General features: G+C 40.6%; 1 protein-coding gene across 2 annotated transcripts in view; it reads left to right on the top strand.

Moving 5' to 3' along the window:
- Positions 1-6769, top strand: part of kcnn1a (potassium intermediate/small conductance calcium-activated channel, subfamily N, member 1a) — a 75213-nt gene extending 68444 nt beyond the window's left edge. Inside the window, exon 10 of one of the 2 annotated variants that reach the window (XM_058066528.2) lies at positions 4856-6769. In XM_058066528.2, the coding sequence (XP_057922511.2) occupies positions 4856-5161 (306 nt within the window). In that variant the 3' untranslated portion in view covers positions 5162-6769. The remainder of the gene's footprint in view (positions 1-4855) is intronic. The other variant, XM_058066529.2, reaches the window with a different exon arrangement.
- The last annotated feature ends 11705 nt before the right edge of the window (positions 6770-18474 follow it).

Below are 18474 nucleotides of genomic sequence, written 5' to 3' on the forward strand. Positions count from 1 at the left end.
GAGTTCAATAATAGCTGTAAAAATAACAGTAATAAAAGAATAATCAATGTATGAGTAGAAACTGACCAAAATATTCTAAGTATTAAAATAACAAATAACCTCACCTGTGAGGATGGACTGTTTTAAATATTGCTGGGGATAGCCCGCAAAGTATCCTACAATATGTTTGTACATTATATATGTTTAAGGCTGTGAAACACAGTTTTTGTCAGTCAGTCATTAACATTTTATCACGTTTCTCCACTCTCAAAGTTCAAGTTTCATTTGAATTTTAATGATCAATTTAGGAGATGGGACACAAGAAATGAAGTGACTCACGCATTCACTCCTCCACTCATGGCTTGTCCTGACGCCTTTGGGCTGGAGCGTTTTTGTTGTTAAAATATTTTCCTCGTCCTCCATGAACCGAAGATTAAATACAGCTGTGTAACTTCTGCCTTTTTTCATAATGTACCATAATGGTAGCAGCTAGCTATCATACAACAGGAAATAAACAGGTAGACGCGTAGGAGATTAATGGACAATGGTCTAAAGCCAATCAGAACGCAGGACTCAATGTGCGTATTCTGCCTTAGCCAATCAGGACTGTTGTGCCGGTATATTAAGCCGGTGACGGCTCAGCCAAGCTCGATACGTCTGGACACATCTTCAACTGTCACATGAGTATACACCGCCCTCTACTGGTAGCAGTAGTCGATACAATAACAGACACACCCAACAGAGCGACGTTAGATCACTATAATACACCACAAGGACGCAACTGCCAATGCACGTTCACGTGCTGTTAAAAAAACATGTAAAATTGCACTTTAAAAAAAATCTGCGAAAGGTGAACCGCAATCTAGCGACGGAACTTCTCTTCTTGCAAAAAATGAAAACCCAAAAACTAAGATGAGAAGAATATAATTTTAATTTAGAGGTTGGTGTTTGCCTTTTTACTCGTTATTGGCACACATAAACCCACACAAAAACTTCCTTTGTTTGTGTGTGGGCATAATTACAGACACAAGGAAGCATTATGACTTTGCTGCCATGGTAACAAAAAAACAGGAAATGTAGGCAGCTTCTCCAATTCAAAGAATATACCATAAGACCCCAACGACCACATGAGGTGCCCGTAAGCCTGCTTTTCATTCAGGGTTTCGGTTCATAATGTGGGAACACTAGAAAAAAATACATTTCTGTGCTGTTTATCCTCATCAGGGGGACATATGTATCACCATGCGGGACTTGGATAAAGGTACTCATCAATGTAGTACCTTTTTAAAATAATAGCAGCAAGTTATACACCAACTGTGGAATCATTTAATAAGGTGAGTGGCTCGGTCATCCAGGAGGGGCTCAGTTAGTCGAGGCGCTGCTCCTTCACATCAAGGGGAGCCAGTTGAGGTGGCTCGGGCATCTACTCTGGATGCCTCCCAGAAGCTTCCCTGGTGAGACGTTCCGGGCATGTCCTTCTCTGGGAGAAGGCCCTGGGGCAGATTTAGGAAACGCTGGAGGGATTATGTCTTACAGCTGGCCTTGAAATGCCTTGGTGTCCTCCCGGTGGAACTGGAAGGGATGACTGGGGATCAGGGCTCCCCGAATCGGAGCTGGATAAGTGGCAGAAAATGGATGGATGGAATCATTTGACTAAGAAAATATTCACTCCCGTTGCTGTGATTGGCTGGCGATCATTAAGGGGTGTACCCAGCCTCGTGTTCGTAGGCTTCAGATACCAAGTGTGCAGACCAGGAGAACAAGGCAGGAGTCCACTGCAGGACAGAAAAGAGACAACAAGGCAGATCATGACAGTATGGATGGATAACTCTAACTATGGATGGACCACCATTAGTGGTGGTCTTCAAAAAAAAATCCAATATCATCTATTTGTTGAGTATGGACAAAATCTAACAAATCAGATTTGACTTAGCGCTAATTATGCCACTCCAGGGTGTACGCCACCTCTCGCCCGAACACAGCTGGGATAGGCTCCAGCATACTGCTGCAACTTGGTGGGCGCTAATTATGACTGATGTGTAGCTTGGAGCTAAAAGGCCGACCACCGACACTACAGTCAGACACAATTTTATAATCCTGACAGAGTTGCTTTTTGTTGGTCCCAAGAAGGAGCCATGTTGCCACTGGCAACAGTATCTGAACACCGACAGTGAGTTCCAAGAGGCGAGATCATGTTCTCCAAGTTGAAGAGCAAAGAGAAGCTCGTACAAGGGGTGCTGAGGAGTCAGAGAGTGAGCACCATCATTGCCCGGGCAGCCTCCTGCAGCCTCCCTGCCGCAAACATGAGCTCAGCCACCAGTGCGGAGAAAAGACACGGTTCAAAGGGAGGTGCCAGTCTGCAGCCTCATTTGATGTGGGTGGCATTTCCACTCCAGTGTGTGCTTTTTAAAAGGTCACAAGGCCATCTCCTTTAATGTGTGTTTACTCGCCCCTCCTCTGCTCCACCATCTGATCCATCTGTGTGCAATGTGCTGTAGTTCAGCCGCTCTTTTTCAAGCCATCCTCTGTAATATAAGACATTATTGGGGTGTAAAAGATGACGGGAGCTTGTAATGAGACAATGTCAAAACATTTCAATGTACACTGCGACCACGCGCAGAAACGCTGGCATGTGCAGAATGTGTGCATTGACAGTAAAAACGCTCCCATTAGCTGGATGAGTAGCGTGAAGCTAATACTTGGGACATTAAAGACTCTCTGGCTATAAATGGAGAAGCCGGTTGTTAAATCAGCACATAGATAAAAAATCTTTGCTGACTTGCTGGAAGCACCCGTCTCTTCTCTCTCCTGTGCCTTCTTCCAGCATAGAGTCATATTTAGAATTAAAGCAAACAATGGAAAATTGTTACCTAAAACACTTATTTGCTGAGAGTCTACACCGGTAATGTTATTGAGATTTAATCTAACGACAAGTGTTCAAACATAGCCGATTACAATAGAATCAGCTTAAGTCGGTCACCGGAAGTAACATTTATTTATTTTTGCTGTAGACTGAGAACATTTGAGTTTGACATTTAAAGATGAATATTCGACCGTAGAACATTTCAGCTTTTATTTCCAGGTATTTTTCTTCACAACTTAAAAGATGTCCGATGGTGTAGTTTATTCAATCAATAAATTGTAAATAAATCCTATCAGATCGGGTAGGAAAAGTTTAGCCTGTATAGACTGCATTTAGAGGTGAAAACAATATGAAAAGCAGGGGGCTATCTTTGAGTGAAAGTAAGCAATTGTGACTCTGAGAGTCTATGACAGACATTGGTCATAGCCACGACAAACACTTGGAATGTCCTGAAGACGAAAGAAACACAGTTACATCAGTCCCACCACACTCTAAAGACAACAACACAATACGTTACCGACACCTAGAGACCCGTGTAGGTTATGCTGGTATTCTAATGTGTTTTCATTCATTTTCATGTGATTTTTCTGCGTGCAAATGCTTAATTTGGGTAAAAAAATGACAGGCCGTGTTCAATGGCGAGCCAAGCTTATCCTGTTGTGGGGGCAGGAGCCTAAGCAGGGAAGCCCAGACTTTGTCCAGCTTCTCTCAGTGGATCCCAAGTCATTCCCAGGCCAGTTGAGAAACATAGGGCTCGAATTTCATGGTGCAGCGCAAAGTGGCGGAGTGTGGTGCAGCCCACGCAGTGGTAATTTGGTTCGAGCACACCACTGTGCGCAGCCTATTTAGTCATTTGGTGGGCTGTACTGCACCAAGATGGGTGTGGCGGTGCACCAGGGGGGGTGCCCATATTTTCAGCATATTTTCATGACAAAACAGCAGGCCAAAGGTGCGCTGAAAGCTCAGACCGGTTCTATTTTCAGCGCAGGCGAAGCGCATCCTGCGCAGTGGTGAATTGCACAATGCAGACACGTCACCGCAGGTTTTTGGAGGAGTGTCAGGCACATTTTAATGCAACCAGGAACCACTATTTAACCGTCTGCACCAGCATGTACATTTTTGAATTAATTGCCGCGTTACATCTGATGTCAGATCCTCACGAGGGTCGCGGGGGTGCTGGAGCCTATCCCAGCTGTCTTCGGGTACACCCTGGACTGGTGGCCAGCCAATCCCAGGGCACATATAGACAAACAACCATTCACACTCACATTCATACCTATGGACAATTTGGAGTGGCCAATTAACCTAGCATGTTTTTGGAATGTGGGAGGAAACCGGAGTCCATCCATCCATCCATTTTCTTCCGCTTATCCGGGTCCGGGTCGCGGGGGCAGCAGTCTCAGTAGGGAAGCCCAGACTTCCTGGTCCCCGGCCACCTCCTCCAGCTCCACCGGGAGGACACCGAGGCGTTCCCAGGCCAGCTGTGAGACATAATCCCTCCAGCGTGTCCTAGGTCTGCCTTTTCCTGGCTGGGTATGCCCAGAACACCTCACCAGGGAGGCATCCAGGAGGCATCCGGACTAGATGCCACCTCAACTGACTCCTCTCGATGTGAAGGAGAAGCGGCTCTACTCTGAGTCCCGGATGGCTGAGCTCCTCACCCTAAACCAGAAACCGGAGTACCCGGAGAAAACCCAGGCATGCACGGGGAGAACATGCAAACTCCACACAGAGATGGCCGAGGGAGGGATTGAACTCGGATCTCCTAGCTGTGAGGTGCCTGATAATGAATTTATTTTAAAAAACCGGGATAGAATGAAGCAGCAAAAACTGAACGGCAGAGTGGTGAGGGATGACTGTACCTGTTCTGAGACTATAGCAGGAACTAAGATAGGGAAACGACCAAAACACAGAAAGTACATGCAAAATTCTAAGCCAAAAACTGTCTCATTGTGACAAAGATTAGCTGCCATTTATATAAATAACAATTTTCCAATGCATCTTTCTCCGTAGACCCAGAATGTGATGTACGACCTGGTGTCAGAGCTCCAGGAGCGCAGCGAGGAGCTGGACAAGCGCATCGGCACATTGGAGGACAAGCTGGACTCGGTGACAGGCAGCCTGCAGGCGCTGCCCTGCCTCATTTCCCAAGCCATAACCCAGCAGCAGCAGGACTTCCTGGACGGCTTCGTTCACCGCTTTCGGCCCGCGTCACTAGCTTCAGAGCGCTCCGAACGCTCAGAGCGATCCTGGACGTCCACCACCCGCAGGCGGCGCTCGCCCTCCACAGCACCACACACCTCCTCTGATAGTGGATAACCTCCGAATCCATCGAATCCCTAGTCCATCATTGGACTATTTATGAGCTCATATCTTCACCTCTGACCCCCTCCTTGCCCTTCCCTCACCTCGTGCCCTCCCATACCACCAATGAAAACCAGTTTCTCTCCCCTGTGACTGAGCCTTTCAGCGCAGGATTGGATCAGCGCAACCGCAAAAAAAAGAAATGGAGAAAAAATACAAATGCATCCAAAAATCAAAAAAGAAATAAAAGATAAAGACTGAAAAGCCGAGATAAAGTAGAGATATGGTTTATGTTTTAGCCATTGTATGGCTGTTCAAGTTAGCTTTTTTGTAAAAGCCCTTAAAATTTGACTGAGTTCAGGGTCGCTGGGGTGAGAGCTGGCTATCACACCGGAGAGTCCTTAACCACGACGGTGGGGGGGTGGGAATCAGTGTGGCATGGAGGGCCTTCACTTGCTGGATGGACGTCAAAACTTTGGATTTCCCTTTCAGAAGACTGGTGTCATGGATTCTTTCCTATAGGTCAGGCAGGCAAACGCTGCGGGAGAGGCTCAGCGCTCCGATCGGAGGTCAGTGTTTGGACTGCACCTAAAGGAGGGATGCACCTAAAGGGGATGCATATGGCATTACTACTGGGTAGGAAAACTTTACACAATTGCCAACTTCAAGGTTTCAGCTTCCTTGTTCTTACCAAGGGAAAATGAGAGCGACTATCTTTTTTAGTTACATATTGACATGTGATTTTTCAGTGCCTGAATGTATAAATAGTAGAGGGTTATTTAATTACTAATTTCAGAGCTTTTTTACGATGTTAACAGTCTGAATACAGCATTGCATTCCCTTTTCAGATACATTCCTCTCCAGAAATCAAAAGAAAACGTCTTAAAATGATGCATAACATTGCCTCCATTACGCAACATGTTTTGAAAACCTTTTCTTTTCTATTTATACTAACACCGTGGGAAAAAAAAGGAGAATGTTCAGAGAGCGAGCGGAAATATGTTTTATGTGTGTGCTTGTATGACAATGAGTTCACTTTTAGCTCGATGCTGCACACCCATACACAACAATGGAAATATGTAGTGTACCTATCTCAGCACCACTAATTAGAGCTCCCTCCGCTCTCCAGATAATGGCATGTCTTGAGGGCGGCTAGTGTAAATGGTCCAAAGTGAGAAGAAGAAGACGAAGAAAAAAAACCCACCCTGCCCCCTTTGCATGGTTCTGTGCAAAAATGACAGTCGAACATGATGTTCCTTCAACGGCTTGCTGAATTGAAATGATTTTGGGTTTTGATTATGTCCACTCTTTTGGTTTTTGTTTTTGTCGCCTTTCTTTATTGGTTTTATTTTTCTTTCACGGAAATTTCCTTTTTATAGCGCCTAGAGGAGTTGCAGTAAATGTGATTCTGTAATGCATTCCCTGTTTCAAAAAAATATGGAGGTGAACGAAAACTATGAGTACACAAACAGTTCTAAAAGGACGCAAATAAAAGTGCTGAAGAAACTTCAATGGGTACAGGTTCCTCTCCTGTTTGAAAGGAAATGCTTTCTTTGGTTAGCACGTAGGCCACACAGCTAGGAGACCCGAGTTCAGTTCCACCCTCGGGCATCTCTGTGTAGAGTTTGCATGTTCTCCGGTTTCCTCCCACATTCCAAAAACATGCTAGCTTAATTGGCGACTCCAAATTGTCCATAGGTATGAATGTGAGTGTGAATGGTTGTTTGTCTATATGTGCCCTGTGATTGGCTGGCCACCAGTCCAGGGTGTAACCCGCCTCTCGCCCAAAGACAGCTGGGATAGGCTCCACCCATAGGCACATCCATGTACCCTTGTGAGGATAAGCGGTAGAAAATGAATGAACAAATGTTTTGTTTGGAGTCATTCCAACACTGCAAAAAATGTCCTCGTCCACCCCCGGCCACGGAAGTCACCCTACCAGAATAAAGTAGGAATGGCTTGCCATATATTAATGAAATATATTAGTTCCCTTTTATCTTTTACAGCTCTAATAACAAGAATCAAGGCAACACAACTTGAATATTTCTGGGCCTATATCTATTTCATGACCAAGCTTGGTAGCGTATCAGAGTCGCACGGGTTGCCTAGCAACCTGTAAAGATTCCAGGAAACGTCCCCATCGGTACACATGAAACAAACAAGAGGAAACAAGTCAGTTACTGAGATAATGGTAAGGAAATTCTTTCACATATGATGTTTGATTTGTCCGGTTTCTGACGCCATCCAATAGAAAAGACATGGTAGACGTAGACATAGACTTTCTTTATTGTCATTGCACAATAACACAGCAGTGAAATTGCCAATGAAATGTCATTGCCTGGCTCCTGTGTAATAATAAATAATAAATAATAAATAATAAATAATAAATAATAAATAATAAATAATAAATAATAAATAATAAATAATAAATAATAAATAATAAATAATAAATAATAAATAATAAATAATAAATAATAAATAATAAATAATAAATAATAAATAATAAATAATAAATAATAAATAATGTGGTGAATAAATAGATTACATCAATGAATACAGTTTTTGAGCCAAAAGGACCGATGTTGTCTATAACAGAAGCGCATACAGTGGTGTGAAAAAGTGTTTGCACACTTCAGATCATAAAACAAATTTTAATATGAGTCAATGAAAACACAACTGAACACAAAATGCAGTTTTTAAATGAAACCTTTTATTTTTAAGGTGGAAAAAAATCAAACCTACATGGCCATTATCCACAAATGACAAAAACATGGAACAGTGGTGAACCTTCCCTGGAGTGGCCTGCCAACCAAAATGACCCCAAGAGCGCAGCAATGGCTCATCCAAGAGGTCACAAAAGACGCCACAACAGCATCCAAAGAACTACAAGCCTCACTCTGTGTCCACCATAAGAAAGACACGAGGCAAAAACAGCCTGCAAAACCACTGCTGATCAAAAAGGCTCATCTCAGTTTTAGAGGAAAACATCTTGATGATCCCCAAGACCTTTGGGAAAACACTCTGTGGTCTGACGAGACAAAAGTTGAACGTTTTAGAAGGTGTGTGTCTCATTAAATCTGGTGTAAAAGTAATACCCCATTTCATACCAGCAGTAAAATATGGTGGTGGTAGTGTGATGGTTCGGGACTGTTTTGCTGCTTCAGGACCTGGAAGACTTGCTGTGATAAATGGAACCATGAATTCTGCTATATACCAAAACATCCTGAAGGAGAATGTCCAGCCATCTGTTGGTGACCTCAAGCTGAAACCAACTTGGGTTCTGCAGCAGGACAGTGATCCAAAACACACCAGCAAGTCCACCTCTGAATGGCTGAAGACTTTGGAGTGGCCTTTTTAAGAAAGGTACTTCATGCTGGAAAACACTCCAATGTGGCTGAATGACAACAATTGCAATTTATCACAAACGCTTGATTGCAGTTGTTGCTGCTCAGGGTGACCCAACCAGTTATTAGCTTTAGGGGGCAATCACTTTTTTACACAGGGCCATGTAGCTTTGGATGTCTTTTCTCCCTTAATAATAGAAAGTTCCATTTAAAAACTGCCTTTTGTGTTCAATTGTGCTGTCGTTGACTAATTTTTTTTTTTTTTTCATGATCTGAAACATTTAAGCGTGAAAAACTTGCAAAAAACTAAGAAATACTGGAGAAAACCAGTAAGGGTTATGGTTAGTATTTAGTATTTAGACTAGTATTTTGCTCAACTAGTCAGATTGGAAGATAATCTAAGCAGGATGCTAAAGTTGGGATGTGAAATTAGAGCAGAGGTTTTTCTAAGTGTGAGGTGCGCTTCCTGTGAGGGGGGGCACAACAGCTTCAGAAAATTAATCAAAATTCAACTAGTTCCTTTTTTGTTGCTCTCATCCGACCACAGAGCATTTTATTCCAAAACATTTTCAGTCTTCTACGAATGGAACTGAGTTAAGCATGACTATGAACTCCCCCCACCGCCATCTTTTCAGCTTGAGCTGATGAAGCATGACTCTTTGCCATGTCTTAAACAGCGATAAAATCCTCCACCCCATCCTGTAAGGTCATTATGGTCTCCCTTTCAATCAGTGTCATCCAATTACTTAGGATGGCTAATGGCGGACTGCTTGATCGCAGCCGCTGCTCATATCTAACGTTTCAACCCCCTTACTACGTTGTGAGGGTTTTAGCCTTGTGTTTGTCATCTGTCATAATTAGGAATAAAGAATATCAGTCACAGAATGAGGTTTTCTGAAATTGCCTGCAGCAAAGTCCTGGAAAATAAAGATAACAACAACAGCAGGGGAACCCTGGGGTCACACGCCGTGTTGCACTCAGTGTGTAATATTGAGTTATACAGGGAGGGATCAGTGTGTGTGTGTGTGTGATGATGTTACACTAAGGATGTCATCATACACACATGGAGATGAGAGAGATGACAATTTCTCCAGCAGCACTACGAAAGAATAACAGAAACAGGTACTTTGGGTTTTTCTTTGATGAAAACTCAAATGTACAAAAAGTAAGTCAGTTAATCCCTTAGACACCCAAAAATATCACAAATATATACATTTTATAAATTCTTTGGCAACTTTCTTTGGCCCCATGGCAGGTTATTTAACAGGATAACAGAAACAGCCAATGGCATTAAGTCAGGGGTCTCAAACTCAATTTACTTGGGGGCCACAGGAGCTCGGGTCTGGGTGAGACTGGGCCGCATCAGGTTTTAAAAAAAAAACAACAAAAAAATGCATTTATTAAAAACAAAAAAATAAAAAATAAACTTTGCTTTGGTTCCAATTTTCTACAAGAAAAGCTCTCATAAAACATTCCACTGTTCTCAAATATCTTACTTTTTATTTTTCTACACAAAATAAGATGAAAAATAAATTAAAAAAATCAAGAATAAAGAAAATCAATCAATCAGTAATAAATAAATATAATAATAATAATAATAAAACGGCAACGGCATTATTAGAGCCCTGTAAACATGACAAAACACGACTATAGTCACATTTATACTCTTTTTATTTACAACATATTGCGCAACTGCAGGGTCTTGAGACACATGCTAACTCGCAAACTAGAGAGCTAGCGACCTAAACGGTAGCCTTCAAGTTATTTCCTTTAAACTTAAATAGCCAAAAACTTACCACTTCCACACGGATAGGGAGGATAACTATTAACAGTTATTTAACCTTTAACATTAACATTAATCAAGCATAATAATTTTTTCTGGGTACATGATACCATACAGCATCCATATCAAACTTGCACGGGCTGCACTCACATTAAACTTTCATATCAAGGCGGGGGCCTCAAACTAGTGTCCTGCAGGCCACATTTGGCCCGCGGGCCGCGTGTTTGAGACCCCTGCATTAAGTGGTACTTTGGCACTTGATGAAAACTAAAATGTACAAAAATGTACAAAAAGTAAGTCAGTTATTCCCATAGACACCCACAAATATCACAAACATATACATTTTATAATGTGAAATTCCTGTATGTCCTGCCGAAATCAAATTCAGAAGTGTTTCTCAAATTCTTTGGCAACTTTCTTTGGCCCCATGGCAGGTTATTTAGCAGTCATGCTAAAAAAAATGCACAGCGAGTCAACAATTCATAGCAAATAGACTAGTTTGTTACATGCAATCCTGTACAAAAACTCGATGAAATGACGTCAAACCTGACGTCAAACATGACGACAAACGTATGACACCTGAGATTTAACTGTTAACTAACATTTTTGATACACTTTTACGGCCCTGCCAAAACACGACCAAAAATTAAACAACTGTCCATTTACAGTTGAGTGAGGGAGAATTTCTTATGTTGGACTAAAAGAAATTGGGTTTTTGTCAGAGTGGACCCCACCCCTCAAACGCCACGCCAACCAAACTGAAATGTAAGCCCCTATTGTTGTGTGTGTACGCTGCCTCATGATGCGTACTGTAGATGCATAATGTAGTGGTAGCGCTGGAATAAATCGACTTTGAACGGATGGCAAATTGCTGGATTTGAACCTGTTCTCTCTGTACGCTCATTCTTCGTTTTGCAGGTGAGCTGTTGTCCTAGGAAGAGGTCAAATCATTAAAGATGTTCTCCATCGACACATGCCCTTAACCATTTTCTTCATTTATTTTTATAAAAGGAACACTCAAGTAACACTCACATATATTATAGAATATACAGGGTCGGGCAAAGTGATGTGACACAATTCTAGGTTAAATAAAAGGCAAATAAAGTAAAGAAACAAAAAAGTGTTGCCATTTTTGAAAAGTACACATAATGCCATTTTTTTCATATAATGCCATTTTGCTTTGTTTCTTTATAATGTCATTGTTTTTCGTATCTTTTTTAGTTGCTGCCATGAATTGGACTGGTGAGCATTGCACTTTCATTGTGGAAATGTTTATCAAAACAAGCGAATCTGTAACTGCAACACAACGAGCGCTACGTTTACGCTTCAATCTTGGTAGACATGATCCCATAGCAGCTCCAAACACCATCTTGTTATGGGTCACCAACTTCAGATCTACTGGATCTGCATTGAAATTAAATTCAACCAGCCGACCTCGCACCACCAGAACTGATTTAATTTTTTAAACATAATGAAACAAAATGGCATTATATGTACTTTTCGGGAAAAAAACACTTTTTTGTTTCTTTACCTTATTTGCCTTTTATTTAAGCGACAAATATGTCAGATCATTTTGCCTGACCCTGGATACATTTAACATATTGACCTTCATTGAATTAGTATTACTATGTTTAATTATCCATACATACATTTTCTATGCCGCTTATCCTCACTTGGGTCGCCGGTATGCTGGAGCCTATCCCAGCTGTCTTCGGGCAGGAGGCGGGGTACACCCTGGACTGGTGGCCAGCCAATCACAGGGCACATATAGAAAACAATCATCCACACTCACATTCATACCTATGGACAATTTGGAGTGGCTAATTAACCTAGCATGTTTTTGGAATGTGGGAGGAAACCGGAGAACCCGGAGAAAACCATGTGCTTATATGCACTGTATGCATGAATTGGATTCAAGTCAAGGGGAAAGGTCAGGTGACCTAAGGGTAACATGTGGTGACATGGGTCATCCTGTAGGCTATTCTAGGCAGCAAAACAGCGTCTGGAAGATGCAGAGAAAGTTTGTCGTGCCCTGGTGTATCAACCACGGTCTTCACAGCTGAATCCTGAGGAAGGTCTGTAGGCTGCAGATGGCGGCATGAGTGTTGAAATCGCTGGGAAAAATGCAAAATTAGCCCCCCAAAATACCAGCTAGAACAAGGTCTGTGGTCACCACCTGCAAAACCTTTACCGGAACGTCTGAAATCTGCAAAGCCTGACTAACTGGGAGGAAAAGGGTGGTGATTATGTGTTACCAGTGATTATAAAAGAGTATGGTCGCTCCCAAAACATGATTGCAGATTGTACTGCGATAAACATGAATGCCGTATCGGAGGACACACAGCTGCAGAGGCCCTGTTCCAAGGTGATCCACGCACACAGTCAAATAACAAGCTTCTATTCATGTCTACATGCACAAACAATGCTCGGCGTGGCTAATTACAGCCAAATCAGGAGGGACTTGGCAGCAGTCCGATATCCCGCCACTCAACAGAGGCAGTCACCCTGTCCCTGGTGCTACACAAACCCCAGTTGATGGCTGACTGATATTACAACATTGGGTCTGTTGCTGCTGTGTTGTGCAATATGTTTGTTAATACTATGGTATTGGGCGGCACAGTGGACTAGTGGTTAGCGCGCAGACCTCACAGCTAGGAGACCAGGGTTCAATTCCATTCCGTGCATGCTTGGGTTTTCTCCGGGTACTCCAGTTTCCTCCCACATTCCAAAAACATGCTAGGTTAATTGGCCACTCCAAATTGTCCATAGGTATGAATGTGAGTGTGAATGGTTGTTTGTCTATATGTGCCCTGTGATTGGCTGGCCACCAGTCCAGGGTGTACCCTGCCTCTCGCCCCAAGACAGCTGGGATAGGCTCCAGCACCCTGTGACCCTCGTGAGGATAAGCAGTAGAAAATGAATGAATTAACTATGGTAATGGTAATGGTAATGGTAATGGTAATGGTAATGGTAATGGTAATGGTAATGGTAATGGTAATGGTAATGGTAATGGTAATGGTAATGGTAATGGTTTTATTTCATTTGAACATGCATCAGATTACAATTGAGTGCATCCCATAATCAGTTCCCAGTTCCACATGTCCAAAAGGAGTAGGAAGAAGCAAAGCTTATTAAATCCTACCCCTCCATCTGGTACTTTTACAATCACTAACTCTTACATTTGTTCACTTCCTGCTTTCCATAATACAGTTTAAGGTTTTTTTGTTTTTTTAATAATGCACCTCGTACGGAAGTATGAGGTGATATGAGCATCCAATGCCATAATGGGTACCATAGTAAGTGTCAATATAGTGATATATATAGCACATCATGACTGGTTCAAGACTCTTCATCCTTGTATTTAGCAAACATCAACTGCTTGTATTGTTTCTTCAATTGGCTCATCGTTGTGCATTGTTTGATTTCCTTACTCAATCCATTCCATAGTTTGATTCCACATACTGAAATGCTATGGCTAGCATAACGTAGTCCTAGCATAGAAGTGTTTCAAATGTACTTCTTCCCTGAGATCATATTTCTCCTCTCTTGTAGAGAAGTATTGGATGACATTTTTAGCTAATTGCTTATTTTTAGCCTTATGCATTATTTTAGCTGTTTGAACATGAACTATATCAGCAAGTTGAAGTATTTGTGATTTTAGAAATAAGGAGTTAGTATGTTCTCTGTAGGCGGCATTATGAATTATCCCTACTGACGTTTTTTGGAGTACATTTAGCGAGTGAAGATTGCTTTTATAGTTATTAGCCCATATTTCCACACAATAAGTAAGATATGGTAGAACCAGAGAGCAATAAAGAGTGTGGAGTGATTTCTGATTGAGAACAAATTTTGCTTTGTTCAATACTGAGATATTTCTGGCCACCTTATGTTGTATATTTGTAATATGAGGTTTCCAGCTCATATTTACTACATAAACATGTATGCGAAGAGGGAATTATTACAACATTTATTACAATATTGTAGTTGAATGTATTCAATACTGTGTAAAAACACAAAGGAAAGAACTAGTATGGAAGGTTAAGTTGGTATCCATGTTTGTTTTGCAGTGTTTTGTTTGTTTCTGGAGAAAAAAGCATCTTCCATGGGTCGACAAGAGCCTGGGAGAGGACGGGAGGGGGGGGGGGGTCCTCTCACAGAGCGTTGAGGATCATCCCAGGTTGTACAAGGGTCCTTTGGGGACAGCTTGAGGCAGGCAGGGGGAAGTCATTTATTAAATCTGTGCCAGACCCACGCTTCTCCCTGTGTGTCCGTTGCTGCATAATGCTTCATGCCCCCCCACCCCCCCTGTCACTGGCAGCTAACATTGTTTGGTGCACACTTGAGAAATCACAGAGAATACAAGTATTGATCTTGCTTTTCAGCCTTTTTTTCTAATGCACACTGAGCTAGAGGTGCAGAGTGGGTGTGAAGGGCCTTTTCATTCCAACAAATGTTTTCGAGTGTCATTTATTTCAGCATCCATTATTATTTCTGTCTGGCGACTGTTCCATTTCGGCTTTTTTCTGTGGCTAATTTCTCTTTCAGAGAGAACGGAGCATAATGACCAGATACAAATGAGGTAGCTCATGTTTAGTAGCTTCCATGCTTTATTTAGCCTCTTTTTGCCTTAAACCCTCGAGCCGTGAACTCGGACTTGAAACATGAACGTGTGCATTGGCATGTTCAGTACGCTGAGATTCACAACTATATGCACAGTGTTCAGCGCGTAGATTATGGTAATGGTAATGGTAATGGTAATGGTAATGGTAATGGTAATGGTAATGGTAATGGTAATGGTAATGGTAATGGTAATGGTAATGGTAATGGTAATGGTAATGGTAATGGTTTTATTTCATTTGAACATGCATCAGATTCCAATTGAGTGCATCCCATAATCAGTTCCCAGTTCCACATGTCCAAAAGGAGTAGGAAGAAGCAAAGCTTATTAAAGCCTACCCCTCCATCTGGTACATTTACAATCAGTAACTGTTACATTTGTTCACTTCCTGCTTTCCATAATAAGTTTTTTTTTTTTTTAATAATGTATAGGGTACCTCGTAGGAGGTGATATGAGCATCCAATGCCATAATGGGTACCATAGTAAGTGTCAATATAGTGATATATATAGCACATCATGACTGGTTCAAGACTCTTCATCCTTGGATTTAGCAAACATCAACTGCTTGTATTGTTTCTTCAATTGGCTCATCGTTGTGCATTGTTTGATTTCCTTACTCAATCCATTCCATAGTTTGATTCCACATACTGAAATGCTATGGCTAGCATAACGTAGTCCTAGACTAGAGTCCGTGTTAACAGCTTCGGAAAGGAAATGGATCAATAGCTTTCTAGATCTTCCAGATCTTGGTTGGTAGGTCTGGTGCCAGCAACTCATACAGTGGTTTGTTCGGATAAAATACATATTATCAGGTTCTCAGTATTATTTCAAAGGGGGAAGGGGGGAGGGGGGTCTGTCCCCTAGGAGGACATGATGAATTATGATCAAATGGAGAACTGTTGCCCAAGATCGATCTTAAAATTGTCTCCCTGAAAAGAAACAGTAAGAAGATTAAGGTGAATTGGTTCCAGACTCGACTGTGATAAGTGAATTTCCATAAAGGACGAGTCCTTTAAAAATTGAATCTTTTTTGAGTTACAGCCTTCATGTTTATGACCTTTTAAATATGTTTTTTGACCATTAGAGCCCTCAGATATGAAATAACAGCCCTATAACTACCTCTACACTGGTATCACCCAATACGGTAGACATAATAACACAAAATAAGACACGCAGGTTACCTTTAGGAGAGATCCTTGTTCTTTTGTGTACAGCATACTCCCTGCGGTGGCTATTGTCACATCAATGTAACATTACTGACACCTAAAGACCAGTGTGGAATACTACATATCACGACTTGTGTCTTCTAAATGCTTAGTATTTGTATTTTTGCCCATTCAACTATTTTTATGTTTAAAAATGCTTAATTCAGACCAAGAATATATCAAATCATTTTGACTATTAACCATGAAACAGCAATATTGATTATTTTTAAAAACCGTGCAAAAATTGCAACTTGGCGAGGGACGACTGTACATAGTAGTACTGTAGTAGTGGTGGTGGCATGAGTAGTAAGCTATTCAGGTAAAATTATGAACAGTTCTTCACAGTAATTAAACTGTAACACAATAGCAGACTATAACACAATCTAATATTTGTAGCTTATCTAAAATATTCAACATATGAAAGGAAAACATGCAAGTGGACATGTTTACTTGTCTTCTGTAGCCTCCATCTTCATGACTATTACATCTCTGTGGACATTACTTATGACTGCTTGTGCTGGAAGGTGGAGGACATGCAATGCGGCAGCAGATGACGTGGCCCTGGGCAAAGGGGCCACTGGAGGGACCCTCTATTCGCGTGAGGATGTGGGTTGTGTTTTGCCTTTACGCAAACGAGTGTGTGATTGTGTGTGTGGGTGGGGGCCGGACCGGAGACTGGAGTCTCGGAGGGAAGGGTCACTACAGATGTCCTTGCCCTGAGCTTTCTCCACAAGAAAATCAACAATGAGTGATATCACATTATCCAGCTTGAATTATATCATAATTATATATCATAATTATATAATATAATTAAATGATAATAATATATATAGGAAGAATAATATAATATTATAATTTTATAATAATAATAATAATAATTATTATTATTATTATAAATAATATTATAAATGTTATTATAAATAATTATAATAATTATTATTACTATTGTTGTTGTTGTTGTTATTATTGTTATAGTAATAATAATAATTATTATTATTATTATATATAATAATATAATATTATTATTATATATTATGTATAATATATTATAATATATTATATATAATATATTATATTATATATAATATATGTATATTATAATATATTATATAATAATTATAATTAAAAAATAATAATTATTATTATTATTATAATTATTATTAACAGTGTTATGAGAATGAAGTTAAAATTGTCATAATTGTGAAAACAAAAGTTGAAATGGGAAAAATATATAATTTTATGAAAATAATAAAAAATAATAAAAAATAATAAAATTATTTACATAAAATTTTAAAATAATTATAATAATTATAATAATTATAATAATTATAATAATTATAATAATTATAATTAAATCCTACCCCTCCATCTGGTACTTTTACAATCAGTAACTGTTACATTTGTTCACTTCCTGCTTTCCATAATACAGTTTATATTTTTTGGGTTGTTTGTTTTTTGTTGTACAAAGTACGAGGTGATATGAGCATACAATGTGTGCAGATACAATGCTCGCGTTAAAATCAAGCAACTTAGATTTTTGTTTGCTCTTTCAATACCAAAGACGTATTTAAGAGGTGGTTCCCGTCATTCACTTCAAAGAGCCGGCTCGTTCATGAACAATCCAACACAACATTGAAGAAGGAATATATGCAAAAGATGCAGTCAGGCATTCATTCATTCCTTTTCTTGGGGGGTGTTTTTTTTTGTCCTCAAAAGGCCTCAAAAGTGTGAGTTGGAGTTGGAGCCTACCCCACCTGACTTCGGGTGAGAGGTTTGATGCACCCAGCCAATCACGTTTTTGGGACATGCAAATCCCACACAAAGAGTCAAACACAGATTCACCACATTTCTACCATGCTGCCCTCTTATATATGGCATGCAACTTTAATAACAGAGCTTTCTCTCTTAGGCTTCATACTAAATTAAAGCTACTAAGCAATATGCAGGTATAAAAAAGCAGAAACTAGATATAATGTAGGCAAGTAGAAACAAAACTGCTGATAAAGTTTGACCTCAGAAAGCAAGAGGGGCTGCTGGCAAACTGCTAGGAAGAAGCTAGACGTCTGCTGCCCTCTAGTGGTGACTTTTGGAACGGCTTATTCCAACAAACAAGAAAATGTATAATTTTTTATGTTGATCTCCAAAGTGTTTTTTTTTTGGCGCTAATGGTGCAGACCAGATTTAAATATCCATCTACACAAAAATAAATATATGTTGCGATGAATAACTTAGCAGTTATGTCTCTCTCTCTCTTTCTCTCTTTCTCTCTCTCTCTCCCTCTCTCTCTCTCCCACAGATTAGCCAACTCAGTACCAGTCAGCACAAGGAGTTCAGGTTTAATGTTTAAGCTTCCCTCCCTCCCTCCTCTTTGGTGTGTG

Source organism: Doryrhamphus excisus, linkage group LG6 (genome assembly GCF_037039965.1).
Source record: "Doryrhamphus excisus strain RoL-2023G ecotype Guam linkage group LG6, RoL_Dexc_Guam_v1.1, whole genome shotgun sequence".
Classification (NCBI taxonomy): Eukaryota; Metazoa; Chordata; class Actinopteri; order Syngnathiformes; family Syngnathidae; genus Doryrhamphus; species Doryrhamphus excisus.